General features: G+C 40.6%; 1 protein-coding gene across 1 annotated transcript in view; it reads left to right on the top strand.

The window, feature by feature from the left end:
* Positions 1-3070: 3070 nt before the first annotated feature.
* Positions 3071-19065, top strand: part of RNF212 (ring finger protein 212) — a 37251-nt gene continuing 21256 nt past the window's right edge. Inside the window, exons 1-4 of the mRNA XM_074992295.1 lie at positions 3071-3182; positions 7922-7983; positions 16181-16255; positions 18953-19009. Of these exons, the coding sequence (XP_074848396.1) occupies positions 3071-3182; positions 7922-7983; positions 16181-16255; positions 18953-19009 (306 nt within the window). The remainder of the gene's footprint in view (positions 3183-7921; positions 7984-16180; positions 16256-18952; positions 19010-19065) is intronic.

The following is a 19065-nucleotide window of genomic DNA, read 5'->3' as shown; positions in this document are numbered from 1 at the left end:
ATTTAGGAATTGATACTGAGTCATGTTTCTTTCAATAAGCAACATGGACCCAAAACCTTTAAAGACTATGCTGGACTGAAGCAGGACAATCTAAAAGCCTGACCAACTCCTTCTGATAAGTTTATTGTTGCTATATTTCTCTATCTCATGGCTTCTCAAGCTTTATTACACCATGACCCCCTTCTGACAACAAAAATTACTACACAGCCTTGGGAGAGGGATCAAAACCTGTGCCCACCTGAGCTCCATGGCCCTGGATGGGTGGATAAAGCAGGAATCTCACCATTCTGAGCAGGGAGGACCAAAAGCAAAGCTCAAGGTCTTCAGCTGCAGCCAGGGGGGGTCTGTAACCTGAGTCCCAATGCCCAGGGCTGAAGGCCATAGGATTCAGCTTTGGCCCCAGGAGGCAATGCTCAGACTTCAGCCAGGGACCTCAGCAAGTCTAAGCCAGCCCTGATGACCTCATTAAAATGGGGTTGAAATCAACTTTAAGATCCCAAACCAGAGTGTGAGGGCAGCTTTTCTATCTTATATTCAGAGCAGCATTCAGAGTAAGGCTTTAGAGATGGCTGATAATTTTTATTGACTTTTTTCCCAAAAAAATGGTTTTTATTTTCCTTAAATGTTAAGTTTTTCAATGTAATGCCCTTCCACATGAGTAATGACCACAACATTCTCAAAAATAAAAAAAAAAGTTTTCATGGAAACATTTTACTATTTCCCATCTACCTCTGGTTGTGATTTAACAAGTTTGTCTCCATAAAATTCTGTTATAATGTACTACAAATTGAAACTTTCTCATCCAGCGCCCTCAGGCACTGACCAGTCCTGAAGCAGGGAATTTGCCAGATCAGTGAAGGTCAACAGCAGCCCCTCTGTTGTCACTGACTGTGCAGCTCTGGTCTGGTTACAGCACAAGGACTGGCACTGATAGAGTTGCAATGGAGGGCTTGTTAGGGGGCAGAGGTAGATGTAGGTGACTGCAAAGCCCTGTAACCTGGAGCTGGGAGCTCAGCTTGGTGGCAGGCCTGCACTCCTGGCTCCCAGTCATGTGGCTTTTCAGCCACTCCACCACTCCTGCCCCATCCCTGCCCCTCCCCAGCTGTCCCTGGTCTTGAATTCCACAAATCAGCTATTTGAGGTGTCCAGGCAGATCTGGGGGGGCGGAGGCAAGGGGTGACTTGCTCAGTGTTGCATCCCTGCTGTTTCCTCATGAGAGTGCTCCAGTCCTGAAGCACCCATGAATGCAGGATTACGGGTGTTGCCATAATAAAGAAGTTTGGTTTATGGAGATACACACATCTCATAGAACTGGAAGGGACCTCGGAACTGTGAAACAAATTGCAAGAATTTTTATTTTTGTTGTCTTTCCAACATCAATACACATAAAAAAGATACATATAACTGCTTAGAACACAATTTATTTTGAAAATTTAAGAAAGATATTCTAAAAGTTTTTTTTTTTGGTCTTATACCTTCTAGGACCCAAGTTCTAGGATCTGTTTTCCCCATGCAAATACTGAAAATACAACAACAAATGCAGCTAAGCAGAGCAGTGAAGTGCATTTCTTAACCCTTGTTGGTGTCATAAGCTGCAGCAGGAACCTGAGCTCGGATTCTAGCAGGTAAAAGAGAATGATTCTTGACTATGCCTGATTTGTCATAGAAGGAACACATTTGTTCCAGCATGTCATTATTATCATAGGTGGTGAATTATATGCACCTGTTGTGCTCTGGCACCAGGAATATTCTTGGCTTGGGGCCAAGCTTCACTAAAACTTACCATCTGACACCTCTAGTATTCCCTGCTCCCTGTGTCCCTCAACCCCCTGCTGCCCACATGCTCCCCCATGCATGTCCCCTGGCCCTTCCAGCTATCCAGGGGTGATTTAAAATGGGGGTCCCTGCTGCCACCAGTGCAGCACAGTGGGGTTAGAGTGCCTTCCTGCTGTTTGCTCCCTCCAGCTACTGGCATGTGTGGCCCTGTGACCAAGGAGGTGCTGGCTCTCTGCACTACTCCAGTTGCCTGGAGCAGCTCATGGCATGGAGAGCCTACCTCCGCCTGTCCCAAGCCACAGAAATGCCTGTGCTGGCAGCTACAAACAGCCAGCAGCTGGAAGCCTCTCTAACCCTGCTGCACTGCTGCCGGTGGTGGTGGGGACCCCTTATATTAACAATCTTATTGAATCCACACATTTATGAATGACCTGAAGGATGCTATGGTTATGGTATGCAACAGATGGCAATGTTTATGTATCAGCTGCCCTCGTGGGGGAGGGGGCACAGATGGACAAATCCTTCCCTTCTCACCACACTGGGGGGGGGAGGGTGAGTCCCTCACACACTCACTGTCCTTTTGGGGGGAGGAGCAGCTGATTCCCCCTCACACACTCACTGCCCTGTTGGGGGAGGGGTGTGTGGCTCCTCCTCCCTCACAGGCTCACTGCCCTGTTGAGAGAGAGAGAGACAGAGACAGAGACAGGTGACTCCACCCTCAGAGGCTCACCACTGTGTTGGGGGAGGGCCTGGGTGATTCCTCCCTCACACGCTCACTGCCCTGTTGGGAGAGGGGACAGGTGACTCCCCCCCCCCCCTCACATGCTTACCGCCCTGTCGGGGGGAGGGGACAGGTGACTCCCCCCCACACACACTCACTGCCTGGTTGGGGGAGGGGATAGGTGACCCCCGACACACACGCTCACTGCCCTATTGGGGAGCAGACAGGTGACCCCTCCCCTCACACACTCACTTCACTGTTGGGGGAGGGGATAGGTGACCCCACATACACTCACTGCCCTGTTGGGGGAGGGGACAGGGGACTCCCCCTCACACACTCACCGCCCTGGTGGGGGGAGGGGCGGATGACTGGCAGCGGACATTCCCTTCCCCTCATAACTGCCACTCACGGCCAGCCCTTACCGTGGGTCCTCTTGTGGGAGGAGGACCAGGAGTGGGGCTCTGGGTGCAGCTGCCAAGCTCTGACTGCAGTGGATGAGGGGCTGGGAGCCGAGACAGCCTCCTTTGAGGTTGGGCTCTCCAGGCACATTCGCACCCCAGCTCCCCCAAAAAGATGGCTGCCCCTGTGTTCTGCAATGTGTGCTTCCGCCAGCCCCGAACGGCCACGCCCAGGTTCAGCCTCACCAACTGCGGACATGTTATCTGTGAGCCATGCCTTCAGAAAGGTAACATCCTACCAGGAGAGTAAGATGTGCCATAGCCTGCCCTATCCCTGGCTATGCAGGTCCCTAAGGGCCCAGGTGGGGAGAGTGGGTGGCACAGAGCTGTCAGGCCTGCTGGGGCTCCAGCTCATCAGGGTCACTTCAAGAACTGAGCAATATTTTCCAGTGGCCACCAGCAGTGCTGCCGCAGTTTGTATACTGGGGGGTCCTGAGTGGTGTTCCCTGTAAGCCTTGTGCTTGTGCAGCGTCTCAGGAGTGGATGCCACCCATCTGATTAGCTAAGCACCCCCAGCTGGGTTTGTTGTTTCTACTGGTGATCCACTTTTGCACATGCCTTGGTGCACAGAAAAAAATGTATTGCACATGTGGATGGAAAAAATCCACACATGGGTGGAAAGATTAGAGGGACAACTGGTGCTGAGAGCCAGTGAACCAAACTGTAAACTTTATATATATTATGGAAACCACTCCAAGCCAGGGGGTGCAGTAGCACCTCCAGCACCCCAAGTTTTAGTACGTATGCTGGATACATTGGCAGACTAGCTTGTGGCTGAAGGACATTGTGAGCTTAGTCAGTGTGAAATGGAATAGACTGTGGTCACTAGGTCTTTTTGTGAGAAGAAAGTGTCACCTCCTTCCCTGCAACCTACATCTTCATATAATCCAAAGATCATAGGGCTGCATGGTATTTGTCTGCTGAAACTGAAAAGCCTGAGAGTTTCCTTTAAAAAAAGCATCTAACAAAACGTTACTACCCTAGTAACTTTACTATCAGGGGAGCAAACAGCCCGGGCAAGGTGCATGTGAGGGGACAGCTCCACACCTCCAGAAGGACAGGGCCAAGAGCAGAACCAGTGGGACTGAGGGCAGCCAGGTCTCGATGTGGCCAGAACACACCAAACTGCCTGACCCCTTACCACTTCCCAGTCACAGCGCAGCACACAACACAGCAATTTACAGGGATCTGGCTAGCACTACTGGTACTGTGGCAGCAGTGGTGGTCTGAACCCTGGGCCCCCTTGTATCACTGGGCACCAGAAAAACTGCCCCTTTTGCCCTCCCTCCCATTGGTAGGCCTGTGTATTGTTAAAACAAATATTAACAAACGTTTTCTAAGTGTATTCTTTTTAAAATTTTGAATTAACAAACATTGTATTCTGGCTTGCAGTGAATCTGACTGTCATTGCTAATAGTCTTGATTCTTTGGAAACATGTCTTATGCTTTAGTAAACAGTCTCAGGCAACAGAAATATGGTCTCCACATGAACTGCCTGATGCAAATCAAGGTGGCAGACATGGACTATCTCATTTGCTCTGAAGTGCTGTTTTGTTTTGCTTTAATTTTAGAAGAATTTTCAAAATATGGGATTTACATTATAAGAGAGAATTTGCAAGTTGCTTCATACGTTTTAAAGCCCCGCTATCACTGTTATGAACATTTCTTCAGTTATATCACAATTGAGAGCTTCAGGATCTTTTTTAAAAAGGACATTTCTGCAGTGTTTTAGCCCACAATGTTATGCATTGGGCCTGCCAGCCACATTTTGGGAGACCTCCAATGTATAAATAGGAGTGGTAGCACATGTACAGGAGAGATAGAAGATTTCCATTGGAAGTATCGAGTTCCTAAGATGGAATCTAAAAAAGGGATTTAAACAGCTAATATTTAGATAGCTAGAAAATCATAGGAGTAATTCTGTGATCCACAAAGCCTATTTAGGAGTCTATGTGCCTTCTAAAATAAATGGTGAGAAATAGGCCCTTCAGAATGGAATTTGGTAAAGCCAGTAGAGTAAGCAGAGAGCTGCCTAAGTTATCTAAAGGGAGATGCCAGCCAGAAGAGTTTGGCATGTGTTACGCCCTGCTCGTCTCTTGGAGCTAGGCATCTCAGTCCATGTTGCAGGAAGATACCTGTTTCTGCTTACTGATCCATGAACAGGTACACACCTCCAGGAATAAGACATCTTAGGAACCGAAGCCCCTTTGAGGGAATAAGTTAGGTGCCTGCCTTGTACCTTACAAAATTGCCCAATTACATTTTAACTATTTATGCACAGTGGAATAGTGATTGGGCCACAGAGCAAGGGAGTGAGCAAGCATAGGAATGACAAGTGGTTAGAGTACTAAAATTGTATGGGAGAACCCTGGGTCCAGTCCCCTACCTCCACATGTACATTTATTTATCCAGAGTTCCACACAAAGGTAAAAGTAAGTCAGTGCACCAGTAATAGATGGGCCAGCTGGGGGCAGGATTTTGGATGCTGCCAGCACCATGGGCAGTACTGCCACAGTGCAAGCATACTCCAGTCCCCGTGCTTTGGCATCCATCCCCAAGGATCCAGCAGCCAGACAATGGGGTCCTAGCTACTCTGGGCTCCCCCACCAGGTCCCTGCCCTGAGCCCTTTGCACAGCACACAACCCTCTGCCCTGGTTCCTGCACTACCATCCCCTGCCCTGCATCTCCAATTCCCTTAATTCCTGCATCTCCAGTTCCCTGCTCTAATCCCTCATCCCTGCCTAGACTCAGCCCTGTCCTAAGTCCCGCCATACCTTCCCAACCTGCTGCACTGATTCCTGCATCCCTTATCGCCCAAGCCCTACCCTGAGCTCCCACATGTCTCAGGCCCCTATTCTGAACAGCCCCTCCTCCCATCTCCATCCCAAACTTATTTTTTTTACAGGAACTGTCCTATCACAATCCCTCACCCAGCCCTCTTTACTGACCTCCTCCAAAATGACTGTACCTCTATGAAATTTAAGTTAAGTTCATTCCTGGTTCCACAGTTTCAACAGGAGAAACTGAGAGAGTCCCATATATGCAAATATATTGTATCTCAGTTGTTAGGGCAAACTCCAGAGAGGATAGAGGCCTCCCACCCTTATCCCCAGCTGGCAGAGAAGTACAGATTAACTGTAGGTCTTCCCTATCCTATCTCAGTGCTCTAGCTACTGGGTTAACTGTTATAAGGCAGGTACTGTCTCTTACTTCATGTGAATTTTGAATGGAACTCATAAGTGATCTCTGTATGTATGGTTTTCCCCTGCTTTGCGAATTGCCAGGAAGATAGAGGGAGTCACTAGTGTTTATGCCCAGAGTCTGAAACATAGATGCCTAGAAAATGTTTACTCTGAAAAACTTAGGTTGGGTGAGTTTATATGTCTATGGATGGTATAGATGTTAAAACTAGGATTTAGGCACCAAAGTCTGGGGTATAGGCACTTAGATACATTTGTGGTTACCTACCCTACCGATTAGCAGACAGATACAAAATATGGTCTTTCTTCTCTTTCCTTGTCATCCTGTGTCATTCCAACAGTTTTAGATTTCCTAAGGATATATGAAAAAGCAACAATTCATATATATGAAAAATGAAAAAAACCCAAAAACCTTGTAAAATTAGCGAGTGTAATTTGTGGCTTTGTTTAAGGGGTGTGACAAAGTCAGGCCAGGTGGCTGCAGTAGAGGGAGAAAAGGTAGCCCGTCAAAGGGGAAAAGCCATATTCCTCCGCTACTAAAAGTGGGTTACTGTGGGTCAATTACAATCGGCTGGGATAGTTACCTTTGACTAACTATGATCAACTGGTTCAATTTCAGGGCTGCCTGAGACCTTTTTAAAGCCTCTTCAGTTGGTAGGAGGGGGAGGAGGAGTGAGAGGGGTATATGCATATAAGCATGTATTAAGCTAGTGATAGTAAGGGAGTGAGCAACTTCAGGGAAAATAGCTGCACTCCCTACTTTGGGGAAAGACTGCAAGCCTAAACCCCCTGCTAAGGGGAAGGCTGACTGCTTGGACACAGCAGATAAATGGTGTTTTACCAAAGACCCATACTGTTAAGTGGGGAGAAGTGTAGAGGCTGGCAAGAGAAAGAAGGGCCCTTGCCACAGAGGAAAATGCTCAAAGTACAGCCACAGGATCTGAACATAATTGGTAGATTGCTAAAATGTGCCCTACACCTATCCTTTCTTAATAAAGTCTGAGTGAGAAGAAAATTAGTAAGAGTTTAAATTTTTCCTGTTGTGAATTTGGATACAATTTTTATCAGTTATAATGCCATTTTAAAGTATTCATCTCCAAACATCATGATTAATATGTATATTCAACTTGCTAGCCAGTAAGTAAGTAGGTGTTGTATTACTATCTCAAGGGAGGTAGCATAAGTTATATATTATGATTGTGCATATATAATTTGAAAACACATTAACAATTATTTCAATAGAAAGACATTTTAGAAAATTGTTACTTTTATGCTCAGAAATAAAGTCTGATCCTGCTTCTTTTGAAGTCACTGACAAAAAACACAAAGGGTGAAATTGTGAAATCAAGACTACAAATTTAACCTACTGATGTCAGTTAGAGTGGGACTGGGCCCAAAATATCTTACAGTCATAGCTGTGATTAGCTGTGGTCCATCAAATCAGGTAAGCAGAACTTAAATTCAAGTATATGAATAGTCACACGGAAGTCAACAGAAGTATTCAAAAAACTGAGTTGACTGAGACTGTACATAAAGTTACTTGCATGTATGTCTGCAGGATCAGGCCTGGGAGCCATTACACATCATCCTCTGTGCAACTGTGTGTTCACATTTTTGAAAAATCAAACTCTTTATATGATTTTATTTTCCGTTATGTATAGACCCTCTGATTCTTGATACACAAAAGAGCTAAGCATCAAATCAAATTCTATAACTCATATATAATATGACATGCACTTATGTATCATTCATTTTTATTTTACAGGCAAAAAAGATGAATGCTTGATTTGTAGAGCTCCTTGTCGTACAATATTTCTTTCTAAAACGGTAAAGTAAGGCTTTCATGGAACTTCTATTATACTAATTTGAAGTTTGTTAGTAGTGGAGCCATTTTCATTACTTGCCTGTTAGCTGCACCATACATATTTACTAATATTCTGACAGTAGTCATAGATGCTGTTACTATATAGATTAAACATTTATGGATTTCTTCAGGCATAACTATATCTAGCCTGTAGTTTATACATTCCAGAAATCAGCAGGAGATCAGTCCAACTTCTTCAAGAAGCAGATGGGTAATTAAAGTAAAAAGATAGAGGTGAATGTCAAAAAGTATAACATTCCATGGCATTATCAGACTTCATGGTAAATATACCCTGTCCTCCTCTACATTACAGTTTGATATACTGAGTGTGGCCTTTTGCTCTCTTTAGAAATTGTGCAACCTACCCCAGTTATTCTGGCTTTTGGATTTGAGGAAAAACCAGCAGGGTTTGGACAGATGGATACTAGATTTAACCTTCTTCTTTTTAATGATTTTGTCCCCCATTCTTCATCTTCCATTGTGGGAGTGGAACTGAATAGGAACATTCATGGGGGTTCTTGCTTTCACTCACTAGATAATTAATGAGCCCCCCACTTCCTTTATTTAAGATAGGGTTGAAGAGTTAATCCTTCCTCTTCCTGCTCAGAAACCATTTCCTTAACTACATTTGCATACAAAAAGGACAGATTAGGTAGTAGAGGTGCAAAAATACCAAAAAGAATATAATATCTAATGAACTAAATTAACCTATTAGTGTTGATGGCCCTGCAGAATATGTGTGAATATAAAATTCAAGTCATAAGAATGGAATTACATGATAATTTTCCTACTGTTGTGTACAACAGGAGGAGAGGCTGGTTTTTTTGATAACCCTGAGAACACACAAGAATTACATTGAAGAATAATAAGAGATGAATCACTCTGGCTTATTATAAAGCTTATTTTGTTGTCATTAAGTTCAACATTATGATACTGACTTTTCAAAAGGGTTTAACTAAGGAAGCTCATCTAAAAGCCTCTAAAGACAAAGATGAAAATGTTTAGATTTAGCATGTTGTTTAAACGTACCAAAATACAGTTCGAGTATACATACATACACAGACCAGAAAAAGGAAATGTGATTAGATGGCAAATCACAAGATGATATCTGGAACAGTTATCTTTCAAAAATAGATATTCAGCCCAATTGATGACAGAACAGGACAGAATCTGGCAGCTAATATGTAAAATGGGAGTTAAGAGGCATAAGAATTTGAAGAATAGCTGAAACATGAGAACAAATTATAAGAATTTTTAATATATATCATAAGTAGGAGTCTTGCAAGAAAATCAGTGGGCCTGCTGAACTACCAGGGAGTAAAAGGCGCAATTAAAGGAGATAGATCATTTAAATTTCATTGTATTAGTTTTCAACACAAAGGAAATTGGGAGTAACATGTCCTTGCCCATACTTGCTATTTTCAGGCAACATCAACTAATTAATGTCAGAGATTGCAATTTTAACAAACTAATAAATTATTGTGAATTTTGGCTTCATTGAAATCAAGAGGAGTTTTGCTATTCGTGTCCGTGGGGCTGGGATTTCAATGTTAAATAGGAACACCTCACCAGGACTGAATGGTAGACATGAAACATGCTAAAGGAATCCAAGATTGTAGTGGCTGAGCTGTTAACAAAGGGATTAACTTTTACATTAAAATCTGCTGCTACTATATCAGGACTGAAAAGTAGCAAATTACTGTATCATTTGAAAAGCTACTAGTGGTAGTCATTGCTTAAATAAATCAGTGGGAATGATAATTAAGGATCCACAAAAGAAATGGTAGAGCTCCATGATTTTAAAATCTGAGAAGAAAAGTGACTTGTAAATTGTGTTAGTGTGATGCCAAGGGCAAAATTCCCAAGTGACTTCAGTGAAACTCGGATAGGTGCATATAAATGTAGTCCATTGTTCATTTGGGATATTTGAAGGGTAACATTTTTCAATTTGTGTACAATTTATACTTTTACCTTTCTACTGTTTTTATACTTCAGCCACCAAACATGTCATTATTTCAGAAAATGTTTAAAGACTTTGCTGAATCAAGACCTCGGAGTTTATTATTTTGGAATATTATAAAGTCATCCAGTATTGCTTTATACAGCAATAATGTGAACATTTATTACAACGCCTTATTTTTGATAGATTGTAAATCTCTTCCAAGTGAAGTTTTCATTTGCTTCAATATCTTTTATTAGATTTCTAGCATATATTAAATCCAGGGCCTCTCTTTTTGCTCGAGCCTTAAATGGATTTTTTTGCTGATACATAAAACACATTTTAAATATGCACTTGTATGAATATGATAGTTGTTGACTGGATTAAAGTTTATATTATATTGATGCATAAAGGTCAGATATTCAACACTGAGATCAGCTAACGAGTTTCATTTTGAATAAAAATGGGTTAGAGTAGATTAGTTTATACTTATATAGGTCTATAAAATGTCTAGTCAGTGAGGTATCTGGAAACTAGGTAACAGCTTTCTAATTCTTCCATGGTAAAACAACAGGGAGTAAACTGTGTCATTATGTTAGGAGGCAGTGTGGAGGGGCACTGCCACAGTAGCAGCTTCTGGACAGAATTTATTTTCTAAAAAATTTAATCTCTGAGTCTGTTAAATTTGTGAAATCTGTTAAGTCTTTTTTGAATAACACTTCTTAATTGCCTGTACAGTCTGGTCTGTCTTTCCTTTACAGTTATTTGTTATTCTACCATGTTTCTGTATAGGCTTGTACTGCCCCTGAAAGTTACAAAAGATTATAAACTTAAATCTCTACCTCTTATATAATCTGTTCATCCATGAATTGAAATCCTGTCTAGTTGTTTGTGAACAGAGAACCAGAAATATTTCAGAGAAATAGTAACAGAGAGGAAGCTGTGCTAGTCTATACGCTATCAAAACAAAAAGCAGTCAAGTAGCACTTTAAAGACTAGCGAAACAGTTTATTAGGTGAGCTTTCGTGGGACAGACCCACTTCTTCAGACCAGCTGTTCTGGTCTGGCTATGGTCTGAAGAAGTGGGTCTATCCCACGAAAGCTCACCTAATAAACTATTTCGCTAGTCTTTAAAGTGCTACTTGACTGCTTTTTGTTTTGATAGCGTATAGACTAGCACAGCTTCCTCTCTGTTACGATTTAAACCATGTGTTACAAATAGGCACATTAACACATGGTTTAAATCGTGATGGGAACTTTCTGAGTCACTATAGGGGCTGGTCTGCATACTTGGCTCAGTCTAATTCTCGACCTTCCCCCCACCCCTCCACTCTCTGATTTGCTCACCTTGATTATCTTTTTCTGATTTGTCCTCCTTGCTTACTGTTTTTGGTTCTCTGTGCCTTAAATATTGAGTCTGTTCTGGTCTGGCTATGGTCTGAAGAAGTGGGTCTGTCCCACGGAAGCTCACCTAATAAACTATTTTGCTAGTCTTTAAAGTGCTACTTGACTGCTTTTTGTTTTGATATTTCAGAGAAAGTTGTAATCATATATGTTGTATTAAATTCAATTTGTTATTTTACTCCCAAATTTTAAAATATGCCTCATTTTCCTACTTGCACTGTAGTATTTTTTTAAAGCCTTTGGAGGTTTTCCTATTGGAAGAAGGAACAACTGGGGATTTTGGAACCAAAGCAACTGAGGGTTGACGCCCAAAAATCCACAAAACAAAAATCACCAGAGTGTGTTCATGCTAACTCTGTCTGTCAACAGATCATGTTCACACAGTGTGAGTATGCATTGTTTGTATCCCACTCAGTGCTGTGTTGGGAGAAGACAAAGCTGATTGCATTTTGCAATTCCCTTCTAGTTCTCCTAAAACCTCCATAGCTACTGGGAGCAACATCATGAATTGCCCTGTGAGCTCTCTGTGATAATGAATATCAAAGCAGCACAGTGTCTGTCTCCCTCTTCCTTTAGCAGCAGCTTGCCTTCCACTGTGTTCCTAGAGCCGGGCAGAACAGGAACATTGCAAGTTTCGCTCTTTGTTTCCCACATGGAGAAGCACATTCAGCTGTCAGATGTTTCCCCGAGCTCTGAAAGAGGAGAGCTGCATAGATCAAGCCACTGAGCAGAACACTCTCTGCAGGCATTGTGGGATAGCCAGTTCTGATGACAAAACAAACAGCAGTGTCTACCCTGGCTTTTTGTTGACAATAAAGGAAGGGAAAAAGAAACAGGAAGAGTTACTCATAGGGACGGGAGTTTTTATCTTTGAAACTGGGTGTTTTTTCCCAACAAAAACTGCATTTCAGGGAGTATGCTATCACAGTTTTGTCTCCAAAAGGCAGTTTTTCATGACAAAATTGGCATGTAGGCAAAGCTTGAGAAGTAGGTTTTTTTTCTTTTGGTGTTAAGGAGACAGCTGAGTCTTTCTTATCAGGGAATGGATATCATTCTAATTTTCTTGGTTTTTCTGGGCAGATTTAAAATTTGGAGAAGATACCCATCTAAGGAAATAATTTTCCCACTGCAAAACGTTTAATTTATGTTATTGCCTCTAACAACATTAACCTTGTAATTTCTGCTGAAATGATCACCTTTGAAATAGTTCATGGCTATTGTAACAGTGTCAGGTCAGCAAACCCCAGTTGGAAGAGTGACAGGCAGCTTAGGACACAGCCTGGGCTACAGAAAGAAGAGGGAGAGCTAGTTAAGCACCCAGGTGGAAGCTATAGGGACAGACTGCAATTAAGCAATGAGGGCCAGCTGATCTCACAGCAGGTATGCTGGCAGGGCTTTTAAAAAGTAGTCCTAGTCAGGGTAGAAGGAGAGAGTAGGTGGATAAGGTAAGGAAGTGGAGGAGAGTGAGATAATAGGACACAAGCCCTCTAAGGAAATCAGGCAGTGTTCACAAAAGACAGTGGTGGAAGGGAGTACACCTATCCCTTAGTATACAAACTTTCAATTTATGAATTTTTGCTACAATGATGAAATTTTTACCTACTTTTCAGTTTACAAACATATTTTCACTACCAAGAACCATCCTTCATCAAAGCATCAGCTTTGTAAGCAACAAATGCAGAGGCATACAGCAGAATGCAGTGTAAGGCTGATTCATTTTGCTCAGCTGTCTAGCTCTTCCCAGTTGGTTTGCATGCTTTATTGTGTTCATGTCATCTTGACTGGGGGTGATATTAATCTTCAAATATCTTTGTTATTTGTGATCATCATGAGTCCTAGATGTGGGGAAAAAAAAGCTTCAGGAGCTGTCACTGTGGCCAAGGAAAGCAATATCTGGGGCTACCAAACTTGAAGTTATTAAAATAATTGAAGAGGGCCAGTAATAAGAAAAAGTATGTTTTGGCAATGAACTTGGCAGCATCAACAGTGTGTCAGATATTCATGCAGAAAGAAAAGGTAAAAGAAATGTCAGAAACTTATGTTGGTGGAGCTAAAAGTTGCATTGAATAACAAAAGCCAGGATGCAAACTTGAAAGATTTTTAATGCATTGGATTGACAACCATAATCAACTCGACATGCCTAGAATCTTCCTCATCATAAGGGAGAAAGCCCTGTCTTTGTTTGAAGGCCCAAAGAAGAAAGCTGAGGAAGAGAGGCAAGATGGGACTGCCAAAGTAACGTTCAAAGCAGGTCATACTTGGTTTAAGTGCTTTAAAGTGTGCTCACATTATCATAGTCTGTGTGTTACAGGTGAAACAGAATCTGCTGATATTCAGGCAGCTAACATTTTCCCAGCCACACCGCAACAAATAATTGATGAAGGTGGATATTCTCCAGAACAAATATTTAATGTTGATAAAATGAGGCTTTTTTGGAAGCGAATACCTTGTCAAACCTTTATTTCATGGGACAAAACAAAAGCGACAGGTTTCCAGGCCTTCAAGGATCAACTGACATTACTACTTGATGGAAATTTGGAAGGAGATGTGAAATTGAAGCCTCTCCTTGTTTACCATTCAGAAAATCTGAGGGTGTTTAAAGGTTTAAGCAAGGTATCATTACCTGTGGTCTGGCATTCTAATTAAAGGCATGGGTGACAAAGCAGGTTTTGCTGATTACATAATAAGCTACCTTTCATCATTCATCTCTAAATATTGTGCTGAAAATAATCTGGATAATAAATGTTTACTGATCCTTGATAACGCTCCTAATTGTTGAAGACTATGGTGATAATATTCAAGTGGAGTTCCCCCCCACCCCCCCAAATCCCACTTCCATCCTTCAGCCAATGAGACAAGGCATTATTGCTACATTTAAAGATTGCTGTCTGCAAGTGGTGATGAAGTATCTGCATCAGATGAAGACAAACCAACAAGTAAGCAGGCTTGGAAGAACTACAATTTCAAGTTGTCCGTAGAAAATATCACAATTGCATGGAATAAAATTACTCAAAGTATCCTCAATTGTTTGGAAAAAATATTGATGAAATATGTTCATGATTTCTGTGGTTTTTGAGGGTGAAGTGACAAATGTTCAAATTCTATCATGCCACAGGCAACTCAGATAGAATTCAATGAGGTAGACACGGATGGTATTCAAGACCTGTTATGGTCACATGGTGAAGAATTGACTAATGAAGAATTAATTCAGCAGGATGTAGAAAGGTTATCAGAAAAGAGAAGAATTGGATGACCCACAAAAACACTGAACACTAAAACACTCTCAAAATTCTCTAGTGCATTGGAGGCAGCTGCAAAAATTCTAGATGACAATGACCTAAACTTGGAATGGAGTCCACCATGCAAGTGACAAACTTATGAAGCTGTTAACTGCTGTCAGAAGTTGTATAACAGGAAAAATAGGTCTGCTGTCCAAACTTCAGTTCTACCACTTTTTTTCAACCCTCAGCCTTATCACATCCTCCTAAACCTTCATCACCATCTGCTGATGCTCAACCTTCAACTTCAAAAGCCGAAGATAAACCCCCAGTTAAGGAGATTGAAATGACTATGGAGCTGTTTCCGATGACGCAGATGATCCCATGGAACTTGCATCAACACAATATTCTTCACCACTAAGAACTGACCAGTGGTAATAAAATGTCATAAAAAAAAGGTAGCACTGTTGTTTTTTGATTGTATAGTATTGTAATGTGGGGGAAAATGTTGGGTGATATTTTCAGGAAGTTGGGACTCAGAATTTTTTTACACTGAAATTAATGAGAATTTCATTGTAATGTGAAAATTCATAAATTGAAAAACAGTTTTAATGGGATGAATTACATCCATAAATTGAAGGATAGATGTAGCTCGAAGGAAGAGTGCCTGGTGTCCTTCCCCCAGTGAAACTGAAGCCCTGACTGTGGCAAACGGGAAAAAGACTGACCAGCTGGCCAGACTGGCAGAAGTGGGTGCAGCCTCATTCCTCCTGCAAGAAGAGAGAGGTATGGGACTCTGGCAAGGCACAGGGGTGCCCTGCCCCACCATGTAGACCATTTGTCCTCAGACATTAGAATCTGCAGCCTTTATAAATGAATGAAAATATCTCTCATTTCTCCCACAATTCTTCTTTCAGGCTCTTCAGACATCAGGTATAAACTCAGCTCCAGTTAGGAAGTCTTTTTTTTTTTTTCCCCCCACTAGAAAGAGGTATTTACTTTTTGAACAAGAGCTTAAAATGTGCAACACAATTATTCAGAATATTTAAAACTATTAGCACATCACTTTGGTAGTGTCCTTCCTTATAATAAAATAGTAGGATGAGAAAACTGTCACTTCAGGTATTACTGTCCCTGAATATTCACTTTTAAATTTTGTCTCTTAGATATATGAACCACATGTGTTTAATAGATGCATTTTTAAAATCTAAATTATTAAAAAGATACTACATGAAACCAGACAATCGCAATTCTGGTATCTTTCCACTGGATACCATCCTACAACTTATATTATTTTTTATGTATAACTACTCAGTGAATCAATTTATGGAACATTTTAATATAAGGTTGTATTTTAAAAGCTTTTCAAAGTACTAAGGGTAAATTTTTTGATAAGTTCCTTATTAAAAGTCACAGAAATTTAGGCTCATAAGTACAAAAACCGTTTCTGAAAATGGAAGCATAAAGGCACTTTTGAAAAACTTATATGAAATATGATGTCAGCTACATTCTCTTCAGTCACTAATTCTGTGATCTTTTTTTAAAAATTACAGTAATATGTAGATATTTTGGTAACGTCTAGTAATTCTTTTTCTGCAGACAAATCCTGAAATTCAGTCACTGTTTATGGGAATAGACATGTTATGCAAAAAATATTCAAAAGAAATTACACAGGTAAGTCCTGTGAAACTTGACTTGCAAGTTTTGATTGCCATCTATCAGTCAGAATCCAGATTCCTTTTGCTTTCTTGTTATTTTAGAAACTCAGTTATCATCATGCCTAACTATTTTATCCTTGTCAGTATAGCTGTAGGTTAAGCAGTTCTACTTTTCCTCAATTCTTTTCTCTTTGAGAAATCTTTGTTTAGTTGGTCAAATTTTGTTCCATTTGCATGGAGGAAGGTCGAGGAGGGAAGGTCAAGGCATTCTTGAACTGAGAAATTAATTGGAGCCTATTTTTAAAGACCTAAGAGTTTAGCAGCTTCCGCTGACTTCTATGTACAAGGCAAAATTGTACAAATAGTTCAGTTTTGATTTTTTTTTCTTTCTTTCTTCAATCCATTATTCTAAAATGCTTAAGACAGCATCATGGTTGCTGTTTGTGTTTTAATCTCATACTAATTGTTGTTTGTTTTTTGTTACTATAATAATGCATAGATGTTTGCAATGCAAAAAGTATAAAATTTTAGCTGTATCAGCAATTAAACAGGTAAATTTAAATCACAGTTGGAACCAGAGGTTATGACAAAAAATGCAAACCACAAAATATTTCTTGGAGGATGTGTGGGAGAGAATATGATGCAGGAACTCAAATAAGCATTTGGATGTTGACTAGATGAGTAGTCTATAGAAAGTGTTTCAATATGCATAATTCAGAATCCAGCCAGAAATTTTCAAGACTGTAGTGAAGAGTCAAGACAGCCATTCAGCTGCCTCATTAGTTGTTTCCAGTAAACTTTGAGCTTTCTTAATTTCCCAGAACATGAACAGTTTTTCAGGTGGTAAAGGTCAAGTTTTATGGTTACATACCTACATACATACAAGTGAGAATGAATATAGTGCAAAGGGTTGATTATTGCTACTTAATTAGTACATCACACATGACCTGGATACTGAGCCCCAAACCTGGCTATATTAGTGTTTTATCGCACTGTGTAGTTGTTTTCACTGTAAGGGGCACAAAGAAGTGGGTTGTTCTTTCTCTGCCTTTATTTTAATACTCAGAGCCTATTTAACACAAACATTTGATCTTCACTTTAGCAGAGCTTTTGATACGGTATGCCACAATAATCTTGTCTGCAAGATTAAAGAAGTATAGCTCAGATGGATGGTAGATAGGAAGCTGGTGAAATTTACTTCTAGGTTGTATATTCTTTTTACTACCTTTCAGTGAATTCTGAGAGCACAATTTACCTATACTTGGCAGGATGAAATCACTGTAGACCTGATGTAGTTTTCCATCTTCTGGAAAAATGCTTTATGTGGTTAACCCAACTGTAAAAATAAAACTAATATTACTGTGTTACTTTACCATTTAAGAATAGTGAAATTTGCCACAATATGCTACTTTCCAAGTGGAAGGAAATTATTCCTGGAATTCTGCAAGAGTTACTACTGGTTTCATGTAGTACCAGCAACTAAACAAGGTCTCAATTTTTTTTTTTTAATTAACAGCATAAGCTCCTACAAGACAAGTGGGAGGGGTAGCTTGGTGGCTTGAGCATTGGCCTGCTAAACTCAAGGCTTTGAGCTCAAACCTTGAGGGAGCCATTTAGGGATCAAGGGCAGATAGATTTTAAAAAAAAATCTGTCAGGGATGGTGCTTCATTCTGCCGTGAGTGCATGGGACTGGACTTGATGACCTGACAAGGTCCCTTCCAGCTCTGAGACAGGTCTATCTCCATTTATTTAATAGCCAATAGGATATAGTATGTTCTATATTGCCATTTTGTTTGTTTGTGTTTAACTCTGTATTAGGGTTCCCATATAAAAAAGAGGACACCGCCAGAGAGTATGTCTGTATCAGTATCTACCTATTCACGTATTAATGTGTTAGTGTACACATAGTGGCTGTGTCTACACTAGCATTACTCTTTCAAAATAGGCATGCAAATGAGGGAAATTGAGAATGTAAAAGGAGGCACAGATGTACATATTTGGCACCTCATTTGCATATTCTTTCAAAAGAAGAAAAGCAGTGTAGATGTGGCTCTTTTGAAAGTAATCCCCATCTTTGGAAGAACCCTTCTCCCTTTAAAAAAAATACTTTCGAAAGAGCCATGTCTACACTGCTTTTCTTCTTTCAAAAGAAGAATATGCAGATGAGGTGCCAGATATGTAAATCTTCACCTCCTTTTACGTTTTTGATTTCCTTCATTTGCATGTGTCTTTCAAAAGAGGAATGCTAGTGTAGAAACAGACTCTGTGTGTGTGTATAGTAAATTACTACAACGTGAGTTGGTAGATACACTCCCTGACAGGATGTTCTGTTTCGAAAGGTCAGATATAGCAACCCTACTCCGTATTGCATAAAGTTGAGACTTTCTGAAAATTACACTTTTTTTTTTCCTCCCTTGTTATTTACGATAGTCTTAAATGCAGACTTGGTAAAATAAATGCACCATCTCCTAGGTAGGCTGTACCAGATACGTACACAGAAGTTTTACAGGTTTTTATTCACCACATTGGTGTATAACTGGAGTCTTTGACCTTGATCTAAATGATATTTTAAAATACATATAAAAATAAGGAAGAAAACTGGTAATGGCTATTTTTTTCTTGATGTTGTATAAATGTACTGCAGCGGAAATGATTTTCAACTTGTCCATATGATTAGTTGAAGACCGTTACTACTACTAGTTTTATTTTTAGATTTCAGAATTCCAAGAAAAACACAGAAGACATTTATTAGCATACTACAGAGGAAAGGTAACTAAACTTGACTTTGTGTGGGAATGAAGATTGTTCAGTATGTCTTATTACTT

The sequence above is a fragment of the Carettochelys insculpta genome, chromosome 4, assembly GCF_033958435.1.
Source record: "Carettochelys insculpta isolate YL-2023 chromosome 4, ASM3395843v1, whole genome shotgun sequence".
Classification (NCBI taxonomy): Eukaryota; Metazoa; Chordata; order Testudines; family Carettochelyidae; genus Carettochelys; species Carettochelys insculpta.
Note: the sequence above shows the minus strand (reverse complement) of the source record. Positions and strands in the feature narration are given on the sequence as shown.